The 23679-nt window shown below is 43.5% G+C and overlaps 1 protein-coding gene across 4 annotated transcripts in view; it reads right to left on the reverse strand.

Moving 5' to 3' along the window:
- The window catches only part of dnajc1 (DnaJ heat shock protein family (Hsp40) member C1), a 198570-nt gene that overhangs the window by 9288 nt on the left and 165603 nt on the right, over window positions 1–23679 (reverse strand). For all 4 annotated transcript variants that reach the window (XM_062984451.1, XM_062984450.1, XM_003222069.4 and 1 more), the window contains exon 9: window positions 4097–4216. In XM_062984451.1, the coding sequence (XP_062840521.1) occupies window positions 4097–4216 (120 nt within the window). The remainder of the gene's footprint in view (window positions 1–4096; window positions 4217–23679) is intronic.

The raw sequence follows: 23679 nt of genomic DNA on the forward strand, positions 1-23679 counted from the left end.
CAGGCCATGGGCAGATGGATTAAGAGTACTTGTATGAACTAAATGAAAAAAAAACATGAACAAATTCCTACACACACTGCACATATCTCATCTGTAGTGCAAAAAAAAAAAAGGAAGAATACAATATTTAAAATTAAGAACAATTTTAACCAACATAAACTTAACAATATTTCATTATTTCAGGGCCATCCAGTCCAGCCCCCTTCTGCCATGCAGGAAAGGCACAATCAAAGCACCCCCAACAGATGGCCATACAACCTTTGTAATAATTATTATAATTATAATACTCAAAAAATCTGGGCATCCCCTAGACAATGTCCTTGCTATACGGACTATGCAATACTATATGGAGCCCCCAGTGGCACAGTGGGTTAAACCCTTCTGCCAGTAGAACTGCTGACTTGAAGGTTGCCGGTTCGAATTCAACCTGGGGGCGCGCGCGGATGAGTTCCCTCTATCAGCTCCAACTCCATGTGGGAACATGAGAGAAGCCTCTCACAAGGATGGTAAAAACCTCAAAACATCTGGGAGTCCCCTGGGCAACATGCTTGCAGACAGCCAATTCTCTCACACCAGAAGCGACTTGCAGTTTCTCAAGTCACTCCTGACATGAAAAAAATAAATAAATATTTTTTTTCGTGTCAGGAGCAACTGGAGTTGCTTCTGGAGTGAGAGAATTGGCCGTCTGCACGGATGTTGCCCAGGGCATGCCTGGATGTTTTGATGTTTTACCATCCTTGTGGAAGGCTTCTCTCATGTCCTCGCATGGAGCTGGAGCTGAAAGAGGGAGCTCATCCGCGCTTTCCCCGGGTGGGATTCGAACCTGGCAGCCTTCAGGTCAGCAACCCAAGCTTCAAGTCACAAGGCTTTTATCCCCTAGCCACCGGAGGCTCCTAATAAAATTATAATACTATAGTAATAGCAGAAGAAACCCCAGAAGCCATCCAACTCCCTTCTGTCATGCAGGAAAAGCAGAAAGCACCCCCAAAATATGGCCACCCAGCCTTTGCAGTAGTAGTAATAGTACCGGTAGTAGTAGTAGTAGTAGTAGTAGTAGTAATAATAATAATAATAATAATAATAATGATGATGATGATGGCACGAGCCCCTGATGGTGCAGCGGATTAAACCACTGAGCTGCTGAACTTGCTGAACGAAAAGTCTGCAGCTTGAATCCAGGGAGTGGAGTGAGTTCCCACTGTTAGCCCCAGCTTCTGTCAATCTAGCAATTTGAAAACATGCAAATGTGAGTAGATCAACAGGTATCGCTCCAGTGGGAAGGTCATGCAGTCATGCCAGTCACATGACCTTGGAGGCGTTTACAGACAGCGCTGGCTCTTTGGCTTAGAAATGGAGAACAGCACCACAACCCAGAGTCTGACACGGCTAGATTCAATGTCAAGGGGAAACCTTTACCTTTTTAATAGCAGAAATCCCAGCAGCCAGGAGGAGGAGGAGAAGGAAGGAGGAAAAGGAAGCACAGAGTCCCTCAGTATGCTTTGCGGAGCACCAAGGGATCCATGAGAACCGCTGGTCTAAATCAGAGCTTTTAAAAACCTTTTCCACTTGAGACCCCTTTCCATGCAAGAAATTTTGACAGGACCCCAGGTAGATAGGTATAGAAAACAGGTATAATAATGAAACATTTCCTGGTAATAAATCAGCATTTGCAAGGCTTGCTAAACAGACTGATTTCCCTTTTTATGACATACAGCTGAAGTATCTTCTGCAGAGTTCATTGTAAACACGACATGTGTAAATGTCTAAAACAGCCACCTTTTACTGTTGCATAATTTTTCCAGACCCAACCTTGAGCTAAGACAGCAGTTCCCAACCTCTGGGCCTCCAGGTGTTTTGGACTTCAACTCCCAGCAATCCCAGCCATCTTACCAGCTGTTAGGAAGTGTGGGAGCTGAAGTACAAAACACCTGGAGGGCCAAAGGTTGGGAACCATTGAGCTAAGAGAACCCCATCTGGGGTAAGGACCCACAGTTCAAAAAACAATGATCTAGCTCAGAGAGAGAGAGGGGGGGGGGAGGGAGGGGGGAGGGAGGGATATCTGTGAGCGGAGTTTAAGAAGACACCAGAGACATGGAGAAAAGAGGGGAAGAAAAGCAGAACGTATGGACTTAGAAGAGAAAAGATGTAAATGACACACAGGAAAACTAAACAGAGGAACAGGAGGAAGGAAACAGGATGACAGAGAAGGATGGCCACAACACAGCCATTAACAAGTGACTTAGAAATGGGGAAAAGAGAGAGAATTAGTGTCCCTTGAAGTAGTGGGAATTTATAAAATTGGGATCATTTTGTAGACCATATATTGATTTTCAAAATTTTAGTGCATGTATAGTACAGGTATAGTATTTTCTTCTTCAACAGTTGCAAATGGTCAATTTGTCCAAGATTATAAAAATTAAAGAGTAAAGAAATCAACAACTGAAAAAATAAAAGTTTTTTATAAAGAATTTATTCACTTTTTCTTACAGACAGAACCAGCTCTAATATACTAAATTAAGTTGTGTTTTTGTGGGGGTTAAGAAGGAATTTTCAGTGAAGCATTAATTTATCCAAATAGAATTCACTTTATCCCAGGGGAGATTAAAAATACTATACATCCATTAAGAAATCATACATGCATGTGTCTGTATGCCTAATTGTTAATTTTGACTTTATCATCTGGGACAGAATGAGATTGGACTTCTCTGAATTGATTTGGAGGCCAAGGTCATCAGTACGGAGACTGCAATGTGAAGACATCTCTAAAATAAGTTCTCTGATTCTTTGACTAACAATCAGTTGTCTATAGAGAAACAATGATGCCCAGAGTCCCTAGGCAGCCATCGCCTTCGCTAAAGTGAAAATGTTTGGCACCTATTGCACATCTTAGCAACAGGAAAGATGGAATGGAAGTAGGAATTCTGAAGGTGCAGAATGGTAAACCAGTTTGAGTCCCCGTTTGGCCGTGGAAACCCACTGGGTGACCTTGGGCAAATCACACACTCTCAGCCCCAGAAAATCCCATTGCAGGGTCACCTTAGGCTTGCAATAAGTGATAAATGACTTCAGGGCAAACAACAACAGGTTTGCAAATGGGCACAGTGCTAACTGTCCGGGTTTGAGTCAAGGTTCAAAGAAACAAAACAGAACTGTCTCAAAGCAATGCATGCAATCTAGCAGCTTTGTTTTTATGACAAAGGCAGCACCCTCAACTGATCCTCAGTAGGAAAGACCTTAACCACTCAGGAAATCCAGTTCAAAGAAGTCTTCAAACTCACAGGTCATGGCCATGGAGCACAGAAACCAGTGTAGCAGGAAAAAAACAGTCCACAACTCAAATAGCTTCTCAGACTGACAAAAAATTATGAAAAATCAAGATAAATGAAGTTCAATGTGTAAGCACAATTGTTCCAATTGCTGTTCACTGAACTCCAGATAAAAATGAATTGAGGTAAACGAGAGTGAAAGAGACTTGACATCCATGACACAATAAAACAAGCTCCCACTGAATGATACTGACTCCACTTTGGAAGGTTCTCAATGATTTTCACAAGCGAAGTGAAAACTCACATGTGTGACACAAAGACTGCACAGAAAAACATGGCAACCCTCAGAAGTGGTCATTTCATTCTTTGTTGTGTTTCACATTATGGCATAGGTCCATCATTTGCATGGGGGGAAGGCCCTGAGCTTTAATTAATGGAAACCACCTGTCTAAACACTATTAGATGATCAGAATTTTTAAGGCCTAAGCAGAAATGTTATCTTTGCTTAAGTTTTGCAAATGTTCTCTCCCAGCTAAGAAGATTTACTACAAAAAATAAAACTGGCATTGTTTTTCTGTTATCAGGTTACAGTAGCTGGAGTCTCTAAGCACCAGGATCCCCATATAGCTGATCAGTTACAGCTGTTAATTGTGGAGCAGAGGGACCAGCTGACATCTGCTTCTTGCTTAGTTAGTTAATGGTTCACTTCCAGGTCCTAAAAGGATTGTAGCCTCCCTCAGAAGACAACATCAGACCCCATCTACGTCTGCCTTCTACGCTGCCTGTCATGTTCTGGTGTGTCCATACAATGCAAATCCAAGTGAACTCACATCTGCCACCGATCGACCCAATTCGTGAGCAATCTTTTCCCATCGACCAGGCATCCCTCCTGGGAACTTAACCATACTTCTTGTCAGTTGGCTAAGGTCCTCTTCTGTCCAGCCAGGTGCCTGCAAAACATTTGTAGAACATTTATTACATGAGGAAACTAGAAGGATTTTCAGTTTGTCTCAAAATGCTTAGCCACAGGACTTAAGCAAAGTAATCAGACAAAGAATATGAACTGCAAACACCACACTTTCATGGCTCCTTTAATAGATCCTACTACCTCTTGTTGCATAAAATAACGGAACAACCAACATATTGCAAAACACTGATCAATTTTATTTGCTAGATATATATTACATAGGGACAAACACAGACACACCAGGACTGGAAAGTCAAGTTGATCTTTTTGTAATTTGTTGGATCGAAGTCAGACCAATGTTTCTGTGTGCCTATGTACATGCATGCACACACACAAGACAAAAAATCCTAAAACCCTACCATGCTGAAAGATTTAAAATATCAATATCCACCTGCCTTGAGATATTCAAATTATGAAATAGCATATAAAATCAATTTGCTGAAGAAGGGAATTCCAGAAATGTAGAAAAGTGAAGATCTACAATTTACCACAAAACAAAGGCAGAAATAACAGAGGAAGTGTTGTTTTTTATCTTGGGGGAGGGGAGAAATGCAGGTCATGTCTTCCCTGCTATTTTCCCCCTTTCTGGGCCTTCTCATCTCTAACACTCTTACATTTTAAAACGGTGTAACAAATCTGCTGAGTTTATCTCTGACACGAAAAAGGATTTGTGGAGGTAGCCTTCAATATGTTAAAAGCAGCCAGACTGAATAGATTCTAAGCCTGGTTCACACACAAGAGGAGTGGGGAGGGAACCCCTCCCTCTTCTCAAAGAGGCCAATACATGACCACCCATTGCAAACCAACTCCAGTTCCTCCTTTCACGACAAATCAGAATTTTTTTTAAAAGGCAAAAGAGCTGTGGCTCTGTATGGGGACGCCTTAACATTCAACATGTAAGCAGCTGTTTCCAACTTCCCTTTTCTCTTCGAAAAGCCATCTGCAGCAGGCTTCCTCTGCCCTGGCACGGGCAGTAAGCAACAGCTTCCCATTTCTATTTATTTCTAAAAAGAGCCCCTTTTATGACAAATACCTCCCCTAATCACCATTTCCGATAATGAACAGGCAGGCATCAAGCAGTTTGCATTACAGAGCCATCAGCACAGAACAACAGTCAGAGGTGAATGACCCCAGAGACCATCTCCACAGCTACGGCAAAGCTTCGGCCTGACACTAATCCTGCCTGTCATTCTCCCACTGTGCTCCAACCACGCTGACGTCCGCCTGCTGCACCGCAAGCTTAAACGGGGCCCTTCCTGACTTTTTACTGTCTCCCCCAATCAATGGCTCAAGCGTGCTCTTTTCACCATGTCCAAATGGCAGCTTCACTCATAATCAGAGTGCCTGGCCCCTGTTTAAAGGGCTTCCCAAAGGCGCTGCCATTTGCATTCATTTGCAAAGCAAACTACTTTTATTCACTTTGTCCTGCTATCAGGAATGCTCCCTGAAGCAGAGAAATTGGCATAAATATACAGCTCACTGCTTAAGAGGCAGTAAATAATAGCCAATAGTGGGAAGGATTTTATCAGTCATCCCTCATTTTGGGCCTATGCATGTCTTTGTTTCTCAGCTGCCAAAAAATTATATCTGCCTGTATTTTTGTACAATCGTTATAACTCAATACAGGGCTCAAGACTGCATGTGTAGGTGTTATATCTCAAAGGAGCATGTATTTTCCATTCTAAGGAGAAGGAAAAACACACACCAAACACACATGCATATATTCACACAAGCCGTGCAATAATAAAAAGGTCAATGCTTTGGAGAAGGGAAGGGACCCTCCCTGGAAGTACAATAACCTTCAATGAGAAGTAATTCCACCACCACCATTCTGAGGGCAACATTTATCAAAGCTATTTCATGTTCAATCAATGGTCCAACACTGTACATTAGATGTACACTACCGGCAAGGTATATATTGCTGCGTACTTTGCATCAAATGGCATTCTAATTACTGCGAAGTTCTGTATGAAATTAACAGAACATGGATGACTGTTTCCCTATTGAAACCTTTCAATCAGATTCTGCAGTACTTTTCAAAAATACAAATTTAAGTACAGCAAAGTAGAAGTTTGTACTTTTTTGAGAAACTTGAAAGGAAAGAAATGGTTAAGTGAAAACACACAAAAAGAACTTTCCCATAAATTATTTTTCACATATATAAAATGTAAGAACACAGCAACAACAAACATGTTTCCACTAATAGCAATGAAAGAAATGTTCATCTTATTTTTAAAAACACGGTGAATGAAGAATTTCCACTTTTTCTGAGCAAAACAGCAGTTGTAATTTTAATTGCATTGGATTATAGTTTGGAACCCAATAAAAACCCACACAAATATGCATGCACACATCATGGGCTTTATATTTGGCTTATTCCAACGTAATTCCTTTGTTATTTGCCAGAAAAATCAGGCTAAGCCAGGCCAAAAGTACAACTCCTATATCCATAAGGGATATCTCTTCCAAGACTCTCTGTGGATACCTGAAACCATGCAGAAAATCCTATATGCATTCTGACTACACTTGGATGGAAAGTACACCACAGGTCACAAACACTTCTATGAAGGAATAAAGTATGGGTAAGTGAAACCATGGATATCCAGGCCGTGGATAAGGGGGGCATACTGTATCACTTTGATGTTTTTAAAAAAATCATAATTAATCTTGTAACAGACACTGTAGATACTTGAATGTTTCCATTTCTAGAAAAAATGGCTTCTTCCATACTTTCATATTTCCAGAAATTCTATATCTCTAGATAAATGAAGAGTTGGATTGAAGCCAACTGCTGATTAAACTTCCATGGGCTATAAACAGATTCAGCTCCGTAAGATCAAATGCAAATTAAATCAAAGAGGCATGTTAAAGCATAGATTCCTATGTCACACAGGCTTCACTAAAGCCTTCTTTTATCTTCTTTACTAAATATGCAATTTACCTATTGTATGAATGTACCTTCAAGTCGCCTGTCAACTTATGGTGACCCCATGTATGTCACAGAGTTTTCTTAGGCAAGGAATACACAGAGGCGGTTTGCCAATTCCATCCTCTGAAATACAGCTATTACAGAGATATTATAAGAAATGCCTACAATTAATTCTAGTGGATTGTAAGTGAAGAATGTATAGTTTTAATCTCAAACAAGTACCCTACATTTGGCATGTCTGAATTGTATGCCATGTGAATATATTTACATGTAAGCGTAGTTTTCCATACGACACCATCAATATCCTAAAGGCACCACACACATCCTGTCTGATCCCTGGAAGCTAAATGGGGTCAGCTTTGCTTAGTACTAAGATGGGAGACCATCAACAAATACTTCAGAGGGGTAAAACTCAAAAGGTTCTCGAAAGAAAATAAGGTATTTCAATTATTTTAAAAATCAGACGTCCACAATCCTGGGGAATTTTTTTTCTCCCTGCACAGAGTTTAGGTGCATGTACAGCTCCTGAGCAATAGTTAATTGTGTCTTTAGATGCAACAGAAGAGCCCTCTGTGATTCATCTGCCATAACTAGCGACGAGGGTGGCCACAGTGAAAATTTATTCTTCCTGATCTACTCTGGAGCCAACTATAACCATGAGAGTCAGATGAATGTGTAAGCATAAGCTTCTGTCACTTAAAACCATGTTTGTCCAATATTACTGAAACACGGGGCCAAAACTCCTATCTACAATAAAGTAACAGAAGATGCCACATGGTGAGGAGACAGCTGTTGTGTCTACATAAGCATTCAGATTTCACATCAGAAAAGCTGTGCTTTGGGATTAACTCTCTTAACTGAACAAAATATATGGAAAAATGAAAAACCAAACAGAAGCATGAGGCACTATTTTTAACATGAAAATTAAAACAGATTACTTTCACATTTATAAATATTCATATCATCTGGTCAATTTTTAAAAGGTTCCCTGCATAAAATTTCATATGGAAGACCAATTGCTTTATCGTATTTATTTTTTATTTAAACACTTGCTGTAGGTTTTCTTCTTGCAAAAAAAAAATCCCTTTCAAACTTTGTACCATATAGCACTCAAAAGGCTCATAGCAGATCAAAACAAGTTAAACATCTAATAATCAATATTACTGTATCTCATATTCAAAAAATAATTAAAATCAGGGCAGGTAGCCCATAAAAAAACTCAAAAGTGTCTGGTTAAATTCCTGCCTAAAACAAATAATCTAGGAAGTCCTAGGTGGCCTATGGAAAGGTAGTATGGCCGAGTCAGATAATTTCCCAGGCCAAAGGGTTTCATGACCCAGATGCTATCACATAGGAAATATTTCTCTACATTTCTACCAAACTTGCCACAGATACCAGTGAAATATTGAAAAAGAGCTTCTCAAGGTGACCTCAGATCAGGGATGTCAAAATCATTTTCCTTGATGGCCACATCAGCCTTATGGTTGCCACTGAATCCATGAATAGAGAATCCATGGATACAGAAGGCCACCTATATATTTTTAACATAGTGTTTGATGTTCGTTTCTGGTTTAAGGCTTTACACAGTAATGACCATCATAATGAAATGAGCCAAGAAACAAACAGAAAAACAAAGTACGTAGCTGAACAATGAAAGTTGACAGATCCATTCATAAGTTGAACACCAGCAACAGCAGCAGCAATCTTATGCAGATTATCAAGGAAATGATCTCCGGTACTCAGTTAAAACAGCCCTATCCATACAAAAGGGAAAGGCACCATCGGATTCAGGTATGGTTAAACTATGCAGAAGTCTAAAATGTTCAGGAAAAGTCCCTAAAACACAAGATCTGAATGTGCTGAGTGGGACACTCTAGGTGCCTTCCAATTTCCAGGAGGCAGCCCTGAGTCCCCTTCGGGGTGAGAAGGGTGGGATACAAGCATGGGAAATAAATAAATACATTTTTTTTAAATGTATCTCTCCATATATTATTACCCTACAGAACAATCATACTAAAATTCAAGCCACAAGTTCTGAGAATGCTGATTTTCCATAGAGTCACAATTTACAAGTCAAATAAAACATCCAGCAATAATACTGTGAATCCAAACAATATTACCATCACACATTTCAAGAACCACCTTCACCCTTCCTCCTTATTCTTAAAGCCACAACTTTTGAAATCCAGTGATCAGAAACAGTGAAGCAGAGCCACATTTCTGAAATAAATTCAATTATAGTTTGAATGGATTTTTATTTTAAACAACTTCTTGCAAGTTTTCAATCTTTAGCTGGCAGCTGACAGAGCATTTATGCTATATCATGTTATGCAAAGCAAGGAATGTCACCTAGATAGAAGCTCATGCTATGGAACAATGGCGATCTTTCTGCATATACAGAATTGAGATTTGTAATATGGCATTAATTTTCATAATCAAAATCCCAATTCAGATTGGTTCTCCTGAGTATATTTTGCCTTGTTTAGTTTTGCAAACAGAACATTTGAGGATTTTTTTTTAAAAATTCTACCAAGGGCTGTGCAGTAGACCACAAGTTATCTAGAGCATCTCAAGGAACATTGGCAAGGTTCTAAAATGGTCAAGGCACACTGAGGATTGCTTTCAGCTGCCACCAAAAATATGGAGGACTCGACGTGTGTTAGACAGATCGCCACCCACTGACACCAATATATGGAGGATTCGAACTCGTTACTACTACTAATGCTGCCAACAATGTTATACTCAGGAGTCTCCTCTGTGTTAGGATATTTAGAGTCACACGAGACACTTACGTGAGGAAAAACAAGAAGTTGTAGTTTATTTGTTCTTAAACAGTAAAGATGCATAGTGGTTTCAATAAAAGATTAGGCTTTACTCTTATAAATAATTGTTTTATACAGTAGAGTCTCACTTATCCAACATAAACGGGCCGGCAGAATGTTGGATAAGCGAATATGTTGGATAATAAGGAGGGATTAAGGGAAAGCCTATTAAACATCAAATTAGGTTATGATTTTACAAATTAAGCACCAAAACATCATGTTATACAACAAATTTGACAGAAAAAGTAGTTCAATACGCAGTAATGCTATGTAGTAATTACAGTATTTACGAATTTAGCACCAAAATATCATGATGTATTGAAAACATTAACTACAAAAATGTGTTGGATAATCCAGAACGTTGGATAAGCGAGTGTTGGATAAGTGAGACTCTACTGTATTTTGAATTCTGTGGAGATATGTTTCTTCATACAGGAGTATAATTCAAGTCTATGAAACCCTTTTCAAAACCTTTTCTCCTGTTACTTGACAACAGCACTCTAAACTATAGAGTCTCAATATAGTTCTCAGCCCTTCTTCCCTGAAGACTAACTATATTCCTCAAAGAGGTATCTCTCCAAAACACAGTCCCCAAAACTATATCTATTGTCACACTTCAAACACCAACCAACCAACTTCCTAACTTAATGAATAATTCTCTGGCTGCATAACTCCAGCTGTCACTGTGGCTCCACCCATCTCCAGTTGCTAAGTAACTCTCCTCATTTACATCAGTCAATCAGACAGCACTTTCAGTAATGGCTGCCTGATTGCGCCTCCCCCTTGATCTGCTTAGCTTTTGCAAGCAAGGACTGAAGCTACCTGTACACCAACCTTGTAAAGTAGGCTAATCCGTTACACACACCATCAATTTTGTAAGGACTCGTTATTTGTTTTTTTAAAGTGAGAACATTGGGTAGAGAAGGATGAACCAGTTTTGAGTTTTTAATTATAATTGGGGGGGGGGGGAGAGAAGTCAACACTGGGAGGCCGGAAGTACGAAGATTATGTTGTTTTATTTTGCCTAGGTGAGGATAGAGAATAGTTTTATTTTACTGGGCAGTGTTACTGTATGATCCCCATATCCACAACAAAAGATACATTCTCAGTTATATGAAACCACTGATAATAGTGAACCGTATGGTTTTCAATGGGAAAAAATGACAGCAGTACCAGGAAAAAGGTATAGCTTGTACAGGAGACCTTAAGTAAATAAGTGACACTGTGGATAAGTGAAAGATGCCTTGGATTCACTTTGAGAGATAGGTCAAATATAAATTCAATGAATAAGTGAAATATATTTTAAAATATCAGTCTGTGGATACATGGGGCCATACTATGATTTTTGTTTTCACATGAATAAAAACAAACTCCTGGTCAATCTCCTATGGAATCCATATTTTAAGGCTCTCAACATTCACGCTCAAACAAAGGCATTCATAGTGACAATTTGGCAGCAGTAACAATATGGGCCAAGGAAACAGAAGACCTGACTATCAAGGAAATGAGAACAAAGTAAAAGTTAAACATCTACCAGATGTAGGAATAGAAAAGAAGAGTGGAAGTAGGTACTCAGGTACACAGGCTTCTCTGATCAGGAGAGATCAGAGAAGCTGGGGGCTTGATACCATTGTGGCTGCAAGCATGTCATCAGATTATTCCATCATGTCAAAGATCACTCCTGAACATGCAAACAGCTGCAGAGCATATCGTACAAGGATTTCTTGCTAAGAACAAAGATGAATGTGTGGCTGGGAGCAAAATATCACATCAAGACAAAGGAGGCTGTGTGCCTGCAAGGTAAATACCTAAAACTCAAGATTGTTGGAGGTTGTGAGCTTTATGATATTAACATTTAAGGAGCGAGAAATCTGATGGTGGTAGAAAATAAATGCAAGGTCTGGAGAAATGAGGGATGCTAAAAATATGCAAGAAGTAGTCATTATCAAGCATGGCTTCAAGACCTTTTCATAGTTAAAGCTTATGTACACCTGGACACTGTCTAATATGACTTGCTCATATATAATTTGAGCTACAAAGGACCCTAGATGAGTCTACAGGGTTTTAACACTTCAGTTCATATTTAGCCCATATGATTCCCAAATTACACAGATTTCATCACTTTCAAATACAACTCATTGTCATTACATTGAAATGGTTTGGAACCAGGATATCCTTCTCAGAGTGGGCTCCTACTGGATTCTGACTGTCCACTCTGAGAAGGCTCTCTTACACTAGTAAATTTGGGGCTGGTACACAGAATGGAGTCTAGCAATATCACCCAGAAACTAAAACTATATCCAGTTCCCACTCCCTTTACAACAGATGTGAATTAATTCACCTTCAAAATAACTGGAGCTCATCCTTTTGCTTGCTGTTGACTTTGCTACTGCTGTTTTTAATTTAGTGCAATATTACTTGTTTTTTAAAACCTACATGTTAGCTCTCTTAGGTATTCCATGCAATAAGATAGCAAAATGTGGGTAATTTAAAAATAAGATAACAAAATGTGGTCATCAGAAAGAGCCAAGACGTTCTAAGGAACAGGAAAGAATGTTCTGCATAGCGTTGGAGACCCAATTTGTACCTTCCCCATAGCTGCAGCCTTAAGTACACCAAAATACCTTGTCTTCTCTCAGTTTCTCCTTCAAAGTGATGACCAGAAATTATTAGCTTATTACCATTCGGATGAAGAAACAGAGGAAAAAGAAGGTACTGGAAAGAGGTTCAGGTCCTGAGAGTGTTTTAGGGGACTGGCAAAGGTCACCATATCTTTGAACATGGGGAGGGGGGATACACCATCATTTTTTTAAAATAGAAGATTGAGACAGCTATAAGTGGGGGCTTGAGGAGCTGCAAAAGTAAGAGGGTTAGAGGTTCCACACCTGTGCTATGGTTTACAAAATATTCAGAATATTTAACCCTGTACTGAAGCTACCAACTTTACATTTAATTTTAAACCCATTCCAACTACTGACATACAGTGCAGAGGAAAGATAATTGTAGGCAACATAAAAAACCTGAGAAGGTGCAGGGAGTAGAAAACAGTATAATGTTTCAAAAACTGTTTGCATTCTCTTTAGTACCCTTAGAAATGGGTGACAGAAAGGCCACTATTATATACATCTGGCAGGAGACAATATGAACAAAGGATGCAGAATGATAAAGGGATTAACTACGCTACCCAAACAGGAAATACACATGGGTTCTGTCTTGGTGTTTGCCCTTAGAATAAGAGAGCCTTGTTGTGCCAATGTCTTTCCATTTAAGCAGAGATAATAAAGCCCACTTCACAATGCATTATGAGCAAGCTGGCTTGACAGGATGACCACCAGCAACAATTCGTGAGAGGCCTCCTGGGCAGGGGATAGAACCGGACTGCGCAGTAGCTTATGTCTGTTTGTAAGCATGCCCTCAGGGACAATTAGCCAGAAGCGATGCGTTCAGATGAAAACAACAATCTTGGACAAGTTGCTTTGGGGCAGACTTCCCCCATAGTTTGAGGAAAGCTTTCCTTTGGACCCAAGTCTCCAGAGTCAAATGGGGATTCCTCTGAATATGGCCAGAAATGGAACACTGGGATGGGAATTTCTTCTTCTGCAATACCACTGACTCACTCAAAGGTGCTGCTGTTATTTTTCTTTAAGACATTTGCTGAAGATTTAAAATATACCAAGCATCACTTTGGCAATATAATTTTTATTCTGAGTGTCTTTTTGACAGTATAGCCTACAGGCTGTATTTGTGGGGTTCCCTAGGCTTTTTAGGGGAACTTAAAAGCATGTGAAGCAAGTGTAGAACTGAGTAATCATTTCTAATGCTCTGCAATGCAAAATCCTGCAGAACAGACTGAGGGATGGTTCCAGCAGTGCAACAACTGGCTTGCACAACCCCCAATGTAATTGCTGGTGAATGTAGCACTGGACTAATTACATCTATTTCAGTAATCACTATTTAAACTGAGAACAATAGTAATAATATAATAATGCAAGCTGAGTATATCTTTTTTTTTTTTTGAAATATCTGTATTTGCATATGCATACACACAGAAAGATAATGAAATATGGAGATGGGTCTCATTTATGTTTCATTTACACCTTATGTATATATATTGTTTGAAGATAATTTTATATATAATATTTTTAATTTTTTTTTGCACAAAACGATGTTTGTGTACACTGAACCAGCAGAAAGCAAAAGCATCTCATCCAGCCATATGGACAATTTGGACGTACAGTATTTCAGATTTTGGAATTTTGGATTAAAAGATGCTCAACCTGTACCAACAATGGAAGATCTGATCTGAAAGTAACAATTCAATGCTTTTCTGCTTTCCCGTGATCCACTGAACTATTGCGAGGACAAAAACAATGATGTGTGTTTATTGACTGTTATGGTTGAGCCTCATGGCTCTGCTACTGGGAGACGTGGGCGTAAGACTCCTCGAGAGTCAGATACTCTCGAGGAGCGAGAAGGACAGGTTGCTTACCTGTAACCATGTTTCTTCGAGTGTACTCTGTGAATTCACACTAATGGAGAGGCTGCGCCTGCGCAGGTCCCAACGGAAAACTCTTCCCAAGCTGAAGTTTAAATTTTGGCGGTAGCCACGCCCCTCCGTCCCCGGAGGGCATATAAGGCAGCCCTCGGCGTCTCCTCCCCCGTTCCTACGCCGCTAAGGCAACGAGAAAGGAAGAGGGTTTGCCAGAGGGGAAGGAAGGGCGGGCTTGTGTGAATTCACAGAGTACACTCAAAGAAACATGGTTACAGGTAAGCAACCTGTCCTTTTTCTTTGTGTACTCTGTGAATGCACACTAATGGAGACTAGCAAGCTTAGGTCTCGGAGGCGGGCTAAGCAAACCCTGACAACGAGAAAATGTCCAAACATATGTTTATTAAACATCAAAACATGGTCCGAGGACCCATTAAAGTATTGCATTAACACACGCCAAACACCGAGAGCAACCCGGTAAGGCATGATATAACCATTTAAGGGCACATGTGTAAGTAGGAACATCATTCCCCCAAAGGGGGAAGGCAGTTGCGAATAAGGCACAAATTGTCAAAGAGAACAGTGCAAACATGTACCGAACAGGAAAATCGACAAAAAAGTCGCATGAGGAAAAACGTCCACAGAGAAGTCATAAATGCATAAGGTTTAGGACAAGCATGAAGATAAAACTGCCCTAGCAAAGGCTGAATCCTTTAAAGTTTTTTGGTCCACCCTATAGTGAGACACGAATGTAAGGGGGTTGGACCAGATCGCTGCCCTGCAAATGGAGTCCAGGGGGATGCCCCTTAGGAAGGCAGTCGACGTGGAGAGACCTCTCGTCGAGCGCGGGCGGACCGACGGAGGGGGAGGTCGTTTGGCTAGTTCATAGGCCAGCTCAATGGCCTGAGCGATCCAATGGGACAGTCTTTGTGAAGAAATAGGATTGCCCAGTTTATCTGGAGCATGGGCCACAAAAAGTTTTGGGGACTTTCGAATGTCCTTAGTACGGTCCCGGTAGAAAAGAAGTGCTCTACGCACATCGAAGAGGTGCAGTCTCCGCTCAAGGGGAGACGAGGGGTCTGGGAAGAAGGCGGGAAGGACAATGTCCTGGTTAAGGTGAAAGGCCGAGACCACCTTGGGAAGGAAGGTGATGTCCGGACGGAGAACGGCGCGGTCATGATGAAAGCGGAGGTAAGGTTCATCAACCCGAAGGGCCGCCAGCTCCGAGGGTCTGCGCGCCGAGGTTATGGCCACCAGGAAGGCAACTTTCCAAGAAAGGAGACGTAGGTCGGTCGAAGCCAATGGTTCAAAAGGGGAGGCAGTGAGCTGGGAAAGCACGAGCTCGAGGTTCCACCCCGGAGTAGGAGGTTGAGACGGTGGGCAGATGTTATTGTATCCTTTCAAGAAGGTTTTGACAAGGTGATCGGAGAACAACGACGGCCTACCATGTTGCTGAAAACACCAGGATAGAGCGGCCAAGTAAGATTTCATAGAAGCAAGAGAAAGTTTTTGGTCTGCCAAAGACATAAGGAAGTCCAGGACAATCGGTACCGAGGTTGGGAAGGCAGTAATTCCCCGGGAGCGAAGAAAAGAACGAAAGCGAGAAACTTTATAAGTGTAGGCCCTGGTTGTAGCCGGCTTGTGAGCTGCGCGGAGGACCTCCTGTAGGTTGTGCGGAAGGGAGGTCAGGCGAGAATCCTCCAAGCAGTGAGATGTAGAGAGGGGAGATCCGGGTGCAGGATCTGGCCCTTCTCCCTGGACAAGAGGTGAGGTAGAAGGGGCAGAGTGAAGAAGGTCGCTCTGGAGAGATGAAGAAGAGCCGGGAACCAAGGTTGACGGGGCCAGGCTGGAGCTATCAGGATTGCCGACGTCGGTACCGACCGGAGTTTCTGTAGGACCTTTGGTATGAGAGGAAAAGGCGGAAAGAGGTAGATCGGTTCCGCAGACCAGTCCAGAAGGAAGGCGTCTCCCAGGCAGCCTGGAGAGGAGGACGGGGGAAGTCTTGCCCCGTATCGAGGCAGCTGAGCATTCTGGGGAGAAGCGAAAAGGTCTAGAGTGGGGAAGCCCCATTTGTGAAAAAGAGAAAGAAGAGTCTCGGGGTCGAGCATCCACTCGTGGGAGGAAGTCGTCATCCTGCTGAGGGCGTCTGCCAAGTTGTTCTGGATCCCGGGAAGGTGAATCGCCGAGATTTGGATGTCGCGGGCTATGCACCAATACCACAGCTGGGAGGAGAGGAGCATCAGCTTCCTTGAACCCGTGCCGCCCTGTTTGTTGATGTAGAAGACTGCTACCGTGTTGTCTGATTGGACGAGGACAGACCTTTGGGAGATCAGGCGGGAGAAGGCTTTCAGAGCCTTGAAGATAGCAAGGAGTTCCAGAAAGTTTGTGATTGGCCTTCTCGGAGGGAGACCAGAGGCCTCGAACAGTGAGACCCTTCATGTGGGCTCCCCAGCCGAAATTGGATGAGTCCGTGGTTATGGTGGTGGAGGGGGGAATCGGGTGGAACGGAAGACCCCTGCAGACGTTGGAGAGGGATTTCCACCAGAGAAGCGACCGACAAACATGGGGCGGGACCGAGAGAAACCTCGAGTTGGGGTGGCGAAATGGCTTGAAAACGTCTATGAACCACCTCTGCAGGGTCCGGAGGTGGAGCCTGGCAAACGGGGTCGTGAGGACTGTGGAGGCCATGTGGCCGAGCAGTACTTGGATGGATCGAGCCCGAACCCTCCGGTGGGACTCGCAGAAGATGATTTGTTGGCGAAGGGCTAGAAACCTGTCGAGCGGGAGGGAGACGGTCCGAGCGATTGAGTCGAACAGGGCACCGATGAAGCGAATTTTGTTCGACGGGGTGAGGTGAGATTTGTCGTGGTTTAGCTGGAGACCGAGAGATTCTAGAAGAGAGAGGGTGTAGTCGACGTGACGTCGGAGGAGGGCAGGGTCGGATCCGACCAGAAGCCAGTCGTCCAGATAAGGAAAGACTGTGATCCCCTGGAGTCGGAGGTGGGCAGCCACAACGGCGACGACCTTGGTAAAGACCCTTGGGGCCGTAACGAGGCCAAAGGGTAAAACGGTGAACTGGTAGGTTTGGTCGAGAACTTTGAAGCAGAGGAAACGCCTGTGGGCTTCTCGAATCGCTACGTGGAAATAAGCGTCTCGTAGGTCTATAGACACGAAGAAGTCTCCGCGTTGAAGCATCGGTAGGATGGAGGCGATGGACACCATCCTGAACTTGGTCGGGCGTATGAAGGTATTGAGCATACGTAAGTCCAGAATGGGGCGGAGGCCCCCGCCTCTCTTCGGGACCGTGAAGTATCTGGAGAAGAAGCTTTGAGGGTCCCGTACCGATGGAGAGGGCCGAATAGCCCCTTTCGCGAGGAGGGCGTCGACCTCTGCAAGAATTTCTCGGGAAGGGTTGGAGAGGAGGACCTGTCCCGTGGGCGGGAGCCCTTCGAACTCTAAGGCATAGCCTTCTTGGACAATTTTGAGAACCCAGGCATCTGAAGTAATAGATTTCCAACGGTGAAAGAAGGGAGCCAGGCGGTCCAGAAAGAGACCATGAGGTTGATTTGGCGGAAGAGAGAGGTGCAGAGGAGTGAGAACCGCATCGGTACCGAAGAAAGAGTCTCTGGAGGGAGAGATGGCGTCAGGAGCGCCGGTGAGGTTGACCAGCGGTGGGGGTGGTACGGCCACGTTGTCTCTGCGGCTGAGTCGCCCGACGAGGCTGTTGGCGGTTCTGGTTGTTGGATACCGAGGGACGCCTGAAGGATTGTTGGCGGTAAGAGGGAGGCGGGAAGCGCCGAAAATGTTGAGGAAACCACTTGGTGCGGTGTGTTTGAGGTTGGTCACCACATTTAGTGGCCAGAACTTTAAAGTCATGATTGGTTTTGAGCTTGTCGTCCGTACCGGAATTAAAGAGGCCCATGGCGTCGAAGGGGAGGTCTTCGATGACTTGCCTGGAGGAGGAAGACAAGCCGGACGACCTCAGCCAGGCGTGGCGACGAATGGCAATGGCGTGGGCGATCATTTTGCCGGCCGTGTCGCCCGTATGCTTAGCCATCTGGATTTGATGATGTGCTAGCGAGTCGGCCTCTTGTTGGAGGGTGGACATGACGGACCGGTCTTCATCCGACAATTTAGAGAAGAAGGGCTGAGCTTTCTCCCAAAGGATCTGCTGGTATGCCCCCATACAGGCCCCATAGTTCGCCATTCTACAGAGTAGAAGGGCTCCGGAATAGAGCTTCCGACCGACCGCGTCAAACCTCTTGCCCTCTCTGTCTGCAGGGGTAGTGGATTCACGGCCGGAAGACTGAGAAGCTTTAACGACCATGGAGTTCGGGTCGGGATGGTGTTTAAGCCATTCTAAAGTGTCGTCATCTGTGCGATACCAAGACTCGATTCTCTTCGAGGTAGGAGGGATCGAGGAAGGAGTCTTCCATGAAGATAGGATGACATCTAGGAGATAAGGCAAAAACGGCAACAGCGTGGCTGGAGGGGCCTGGGCTTGGACCCGTTTGAAGACCGGGTCAGTCACTGCTTTGGAAGTCTGCTTGATTTCCAGACCCAGGGCATCGGCCATTCTAATCATCTGTTCGGAGAAGGCCCGAATGTTGTCGGTAGGCGAAGGAGGGTCCACCTCATAGGCGTCATGAGGAGGAGAGAGATCAAGGCCTAAGGATACCACCGAGGCCGAGAGAGCGGAGTCAGGGCGATCTATATCGATCTCATCGTCCCCAGCCCCTTGAGGGGACTGGGGGGGAGATGACAACACAGTCTCTGGTGGCGGCAAAACCTCAAGAGCAGGAGCCGTCTGTGGCCGAATTTCTTTGGAGGCCGAGGCCTGGGCCGCTCGAGCCAGGCGAGTGGTCTGTCTACCCCGTTCCGGTGTCGAGGTCGGGGGAAAAAGCTGTTGACGAGACGAACGATGAGAGACAACAGGTCGAGGAGATGGCACCCTGACCACTGTCTGAGTGGAGTGGTGGGGTGAGTCCTGCAACTCGCCATCAGAAAGTTGCTGAGGAGAAGGTTGGCGAGGTCGCTGAGCGGGAGCGATCGGAGAGGATCTCCTAGAGGAAGTCGCCGAAGAAAGGACGTCCATCTTGGAGGAAGCAGAAGAGGAAGAGCGTTGGGTTGCCCTCTTCTTAGCGAGCGGTTGCTTCGATGGAACCCTCAAGGATTTACCCGGTGTGGGAGGGACCATTGCTGAGTCGGATTGGGTCCGACGAGCTTCCTCGTGAGCCCTTTTCAGGGCGATCTTCATCGCCGAGGTCGACGGAGGAGCTCCGAGATGGGATCGAGCCGAGGATACGGAAGCCACCGAGCTCGATGTCGAGGAAGGGCCGACCCGGCCAGAACGTGTCGACACCGTAGCCGTGGTGAGTGTGCACGGTGGTTTAGCGGCTTTAGACGCTCTGGAGGCTCTGGACGCCTTAGACGAGACCGAGGGAGCTTTAGGTGTTGGAGCCGACATCGATCCCGGATTAAGCGGCGGCTTCGTGCCCGAAGTCGACGGAGCGGGTTCAGGGGCAAGCGATTTTTCGTAGAGCGCCGCTCTAAGCCTCGCGGCTCTATTCTTCCTTGCCTGAGCCGTTAGGGCCAGGCAGAAACGGCAGGTACCGACGACATGTGCCTCCCCGAGGCAGTAGAGGCACTTGGCGTGGCCGTCGGAATCAGGAATCTTAGCGGCACACTGAGTGCAACGCTTGAAGCGAGTCGTAGACATGAGAATCCGAAGTGAACCTTGCGGCGGAAAAAAAGGAACTGGGGAGGAGACGCCGAGGGCTGCCTTATATGCCCTCCGGGGACGGAGGGGCGTGGCTACCGCCAAAATTTAAACTTCAGCTTGGGAAGAGTTTTCCGTTGGGACCTGCGCAGGCGCAGCCTCTCCATTAGTGTGCATTCACAGAGTACACGAAGAAAAAAGAAAGCGGCTGCGAGATATCTTTGCAGAACCATCTGACGAGGATGATTTTGAAGGGTTTACTGAGAGAATGGAGGAAGAGATGGTTAGCTCGGAAGAAGATGATATGGAATGGACTCGTGTAAGGGAGGATTTGGGTGCCACTGGCAATGATAGAATGGAAGGCGATTGGGGACCTTCAGGATTAGATCCATGGGCAAGCTGGAGGGATGGGACGGGATCCACAGCTGGGGATGCTGTGGGGCGTAGTCAGAGGTGTTCCAGCTCTGATGAGGAAAGTGATGAGGAAACGCCCGGGCTAAGGAGGGCAGCTGATAGTGATGAGGACTTGTAACTGGCATAAAATGGGGTTTGGGAGCAATAGCAAATTGCGTTGGGCAAGGTAATCTGGACGAACGCTTGGGATCTGTGTGGGAAGTTTCCTGAAGACGGGTGTGTTTCGTTTGCTGACTACGTAAGTTATCTCGGACATTGGGCTCAGACGGCGGGAGGAATTGTGTGGGGTTTTGTTGTGCAACCTCTGCTTAATCTTAATAGCTTTGACCTTCCGTCGTCTTCTTGACGGACGCCATCTGCTTGTACTGGACATACGGACTGCTTGACTACGGCTTCGGATACTCCTACCTGTATTGGACCTGGTGAACTACAAACGTCTGCATCTACCTTACGACCTTCGGAACGGATTTGGGACCTCGCTGACTGCTAAGCCCTCGTCTGCTGAGTTTGTATCGGGAATCTGTCTGCTGTGTGGAGGAGTAACCTTTAAAGTTACTCAGAACATAGTTTTGGCAGCAGAGAAGTATCTGCTGCCAATTAGTTGCATTCCTTTGAACTCTTTGTTCACCAGCTTCTGTTTTGTTTGTTCCCAGGCTGAAGCAAGCTGTTTTGATTTTACCCGGATTAAACTCCGGTTTAATCCGGTTTATCTTTTGAACGTTTTTCTTGCCCCTTTTTACTTTTTAGGCTAGTGTTTGCCTAGCCCTTGTCTTTTACGGGCATTTCGAGTGCTGTAACTCCAATAAACTCTGTTATCTTTTATCTTGTGGCGTTCTGTCCTTGACATTGACATTGCACAAGCTGAGATCGGTTTCCTGGGAATTCTAGTCTAAAAATGTAACTTTCTCAACCACTAGGATTTATACATCTGCGGTAAGAGTTTAGAAAGCAATTACATGTAGGAAGCATGAAAAGAGATGGGGCCCAGCATTCTCTTCTTCCAAATGTTTCTCTGCTCAAAAATGATCACATCACTTCCTTTTACCAGTCTTCAGTATATAAAAAGTTTTCACTCATTAATTTATTTACTTACTTTATTTATGTCCTGCCTTTCTCCCCATGGAGGAGCAGCTACCAAAAAAGCCCCCTCCTGTGTTCCCACCAAATGCACTTGAGAGGGTGGTAGGACAGAAAGAAGACTTGCCATAGATTATCGTAGATAATCATTGCATTAAACTTGAAGGTTGAATATAGTAATCCAGTACAATTTCATATATGTCAAAAAGTTCCACATAATCATGTTTCTTTGGAATGTATCTGTAAGCATAGTGCATATATTTACCCTCAGATCTTCCAATCTAGCCTTTTTCTTGCCATTCATGGATTATCTCTAGCCCAACAATCTTTTATTAGGCAGCACAGATGACTCCCAAAGAATAACCTTCAAGCACTAAACCCTGAACTTTCCTACAGTATCTTTCATAAACACAGATGTTACACAAAAAAGAATGATTTAGCAATCATTTAAATAAATTTGCAAGTATTAGAAGAGTTCTGGCTAATACAATAAGATATATAAAACCAGCTTGTATTTTTAGCTCTCCCCTTTGATGTCTCTCTTTTAAGACAACAGTGGGAAAAGAGAGAAAGGATGAAACAAAGAATTATGGTAGATTCCAAATAAATAATAAGTGATGGATTCCTGCAGAATAACAGAACTCATCCAGTTCAATTTAGATGAGGAATTATTGCTTTCTCTGTCACTCAAAGGCCTTTCCAGCTATCCCCTCTGCCTATAACCTTACCTAATCTAACAGGCAGTTTCAACCACATGCAACATAAACTGTGGGGTTAAAATCCTCTGTTCAGTCATCTCTGATCTAGCTTGGTTTAGCAAAAATCATTGATGTGAACACAGTTTCTGGGAAGAAAACTCTGGTTCTTTTTTCATCTATTACAGCAAACATTATGGTCACATTTTTTTTTACTTTGAGGCTATTATTACCTAGGCCAATTAAGTACATATCAAATCTGACATTACTTATCTCTTGAGTATCATCGTAAGGCCTCAAGATAGAGTGTAATTAAGATGCTTATTTCTAAGTCCTGCTGTTCCTGAATGCTTTACATTGTTGGCTACATTAATTTATAGTCATTGTTTTCAATTACACAGAATAAACCTACCACTGCATTTTCACGACGACAAATAATGTATAGCTTAGTTCAGAGCAAGCAACTGCAGGGGGTCAGGGGCCAATATTCTGTCCCTAGTAACTTGGGGGGGGGGGGCACATTTAAAACTGGAGTAAACAAAACCAGAAAAATGATGTGTGTGTGTGTGTGTCTTTGTACAAACTATTTAAAAGATAAACTGCTGCTCTTGGAGGCTAGCAGAGATGCAGTGAGTCCCTTTTTGCCATAAAAAGGATTGTGGGCGTGTCAGAGGTTGCAAAACAAATATTTGGGCACTATATATGACTCCTGTAGTGTGCCTTGCCTACCCCTGAAGTAGATGAATAAAACCTGGTAACACCACACAGATTTAGTATTTACTCTGGCTGATTTTATGGCAATCCTTTATCAGTGATTTCCAACATTTTCCTGAAATCTTGCGACCAAACTGAAAATTGTGTTGAAACTTTAAGAACAAATTTGAATAACAAGTAATTTTTCTCTGTTAAAACTTATCCAACCCAACTTCTATTGATATTTATGGGGTAATTGACAAAAAGACTAGCTATACGGGAGCCAAGCATAATAGATTCTGTTAAAATCACAAAGAAAACCAGTTATGCAATGTAACTTCTCTAGTACATTAAGTAAGCCATTCCTTATTTACCTCTGTATTCTAAAACCTGCAGAGAGTATGATTATATGATACACAGTGACTCACAAAATTATACTGCATTTATTGCATTCTCATTTTAAATCTACAATAAAGCTACCGGTTATATTAAAAATAATTTAAAAGTGGTGACAGAAATATACATGGTTTTCAAAGAATAAGCACTAGATAAATTTCAAATCAATTCACAATATTGCAGCTGACTAATATTTAATCTGGCATTTGAAA

The sequence above is a fragment of the Anolis carolinensis genome, chromosome 6 (assembly GCF_035594765.1).
Source record: "Anolis carolinensis isolate JA03-04 chromosome 6, rAnoCar3.1.pri, whole genome shotgun sequence".
NCBI classification, from domain to species: Eukaryota; Metazoa; Chordata; class Lepidosauria; order Squamata; family Dactyloidae; genus Anolis; species Anolis carolinensis.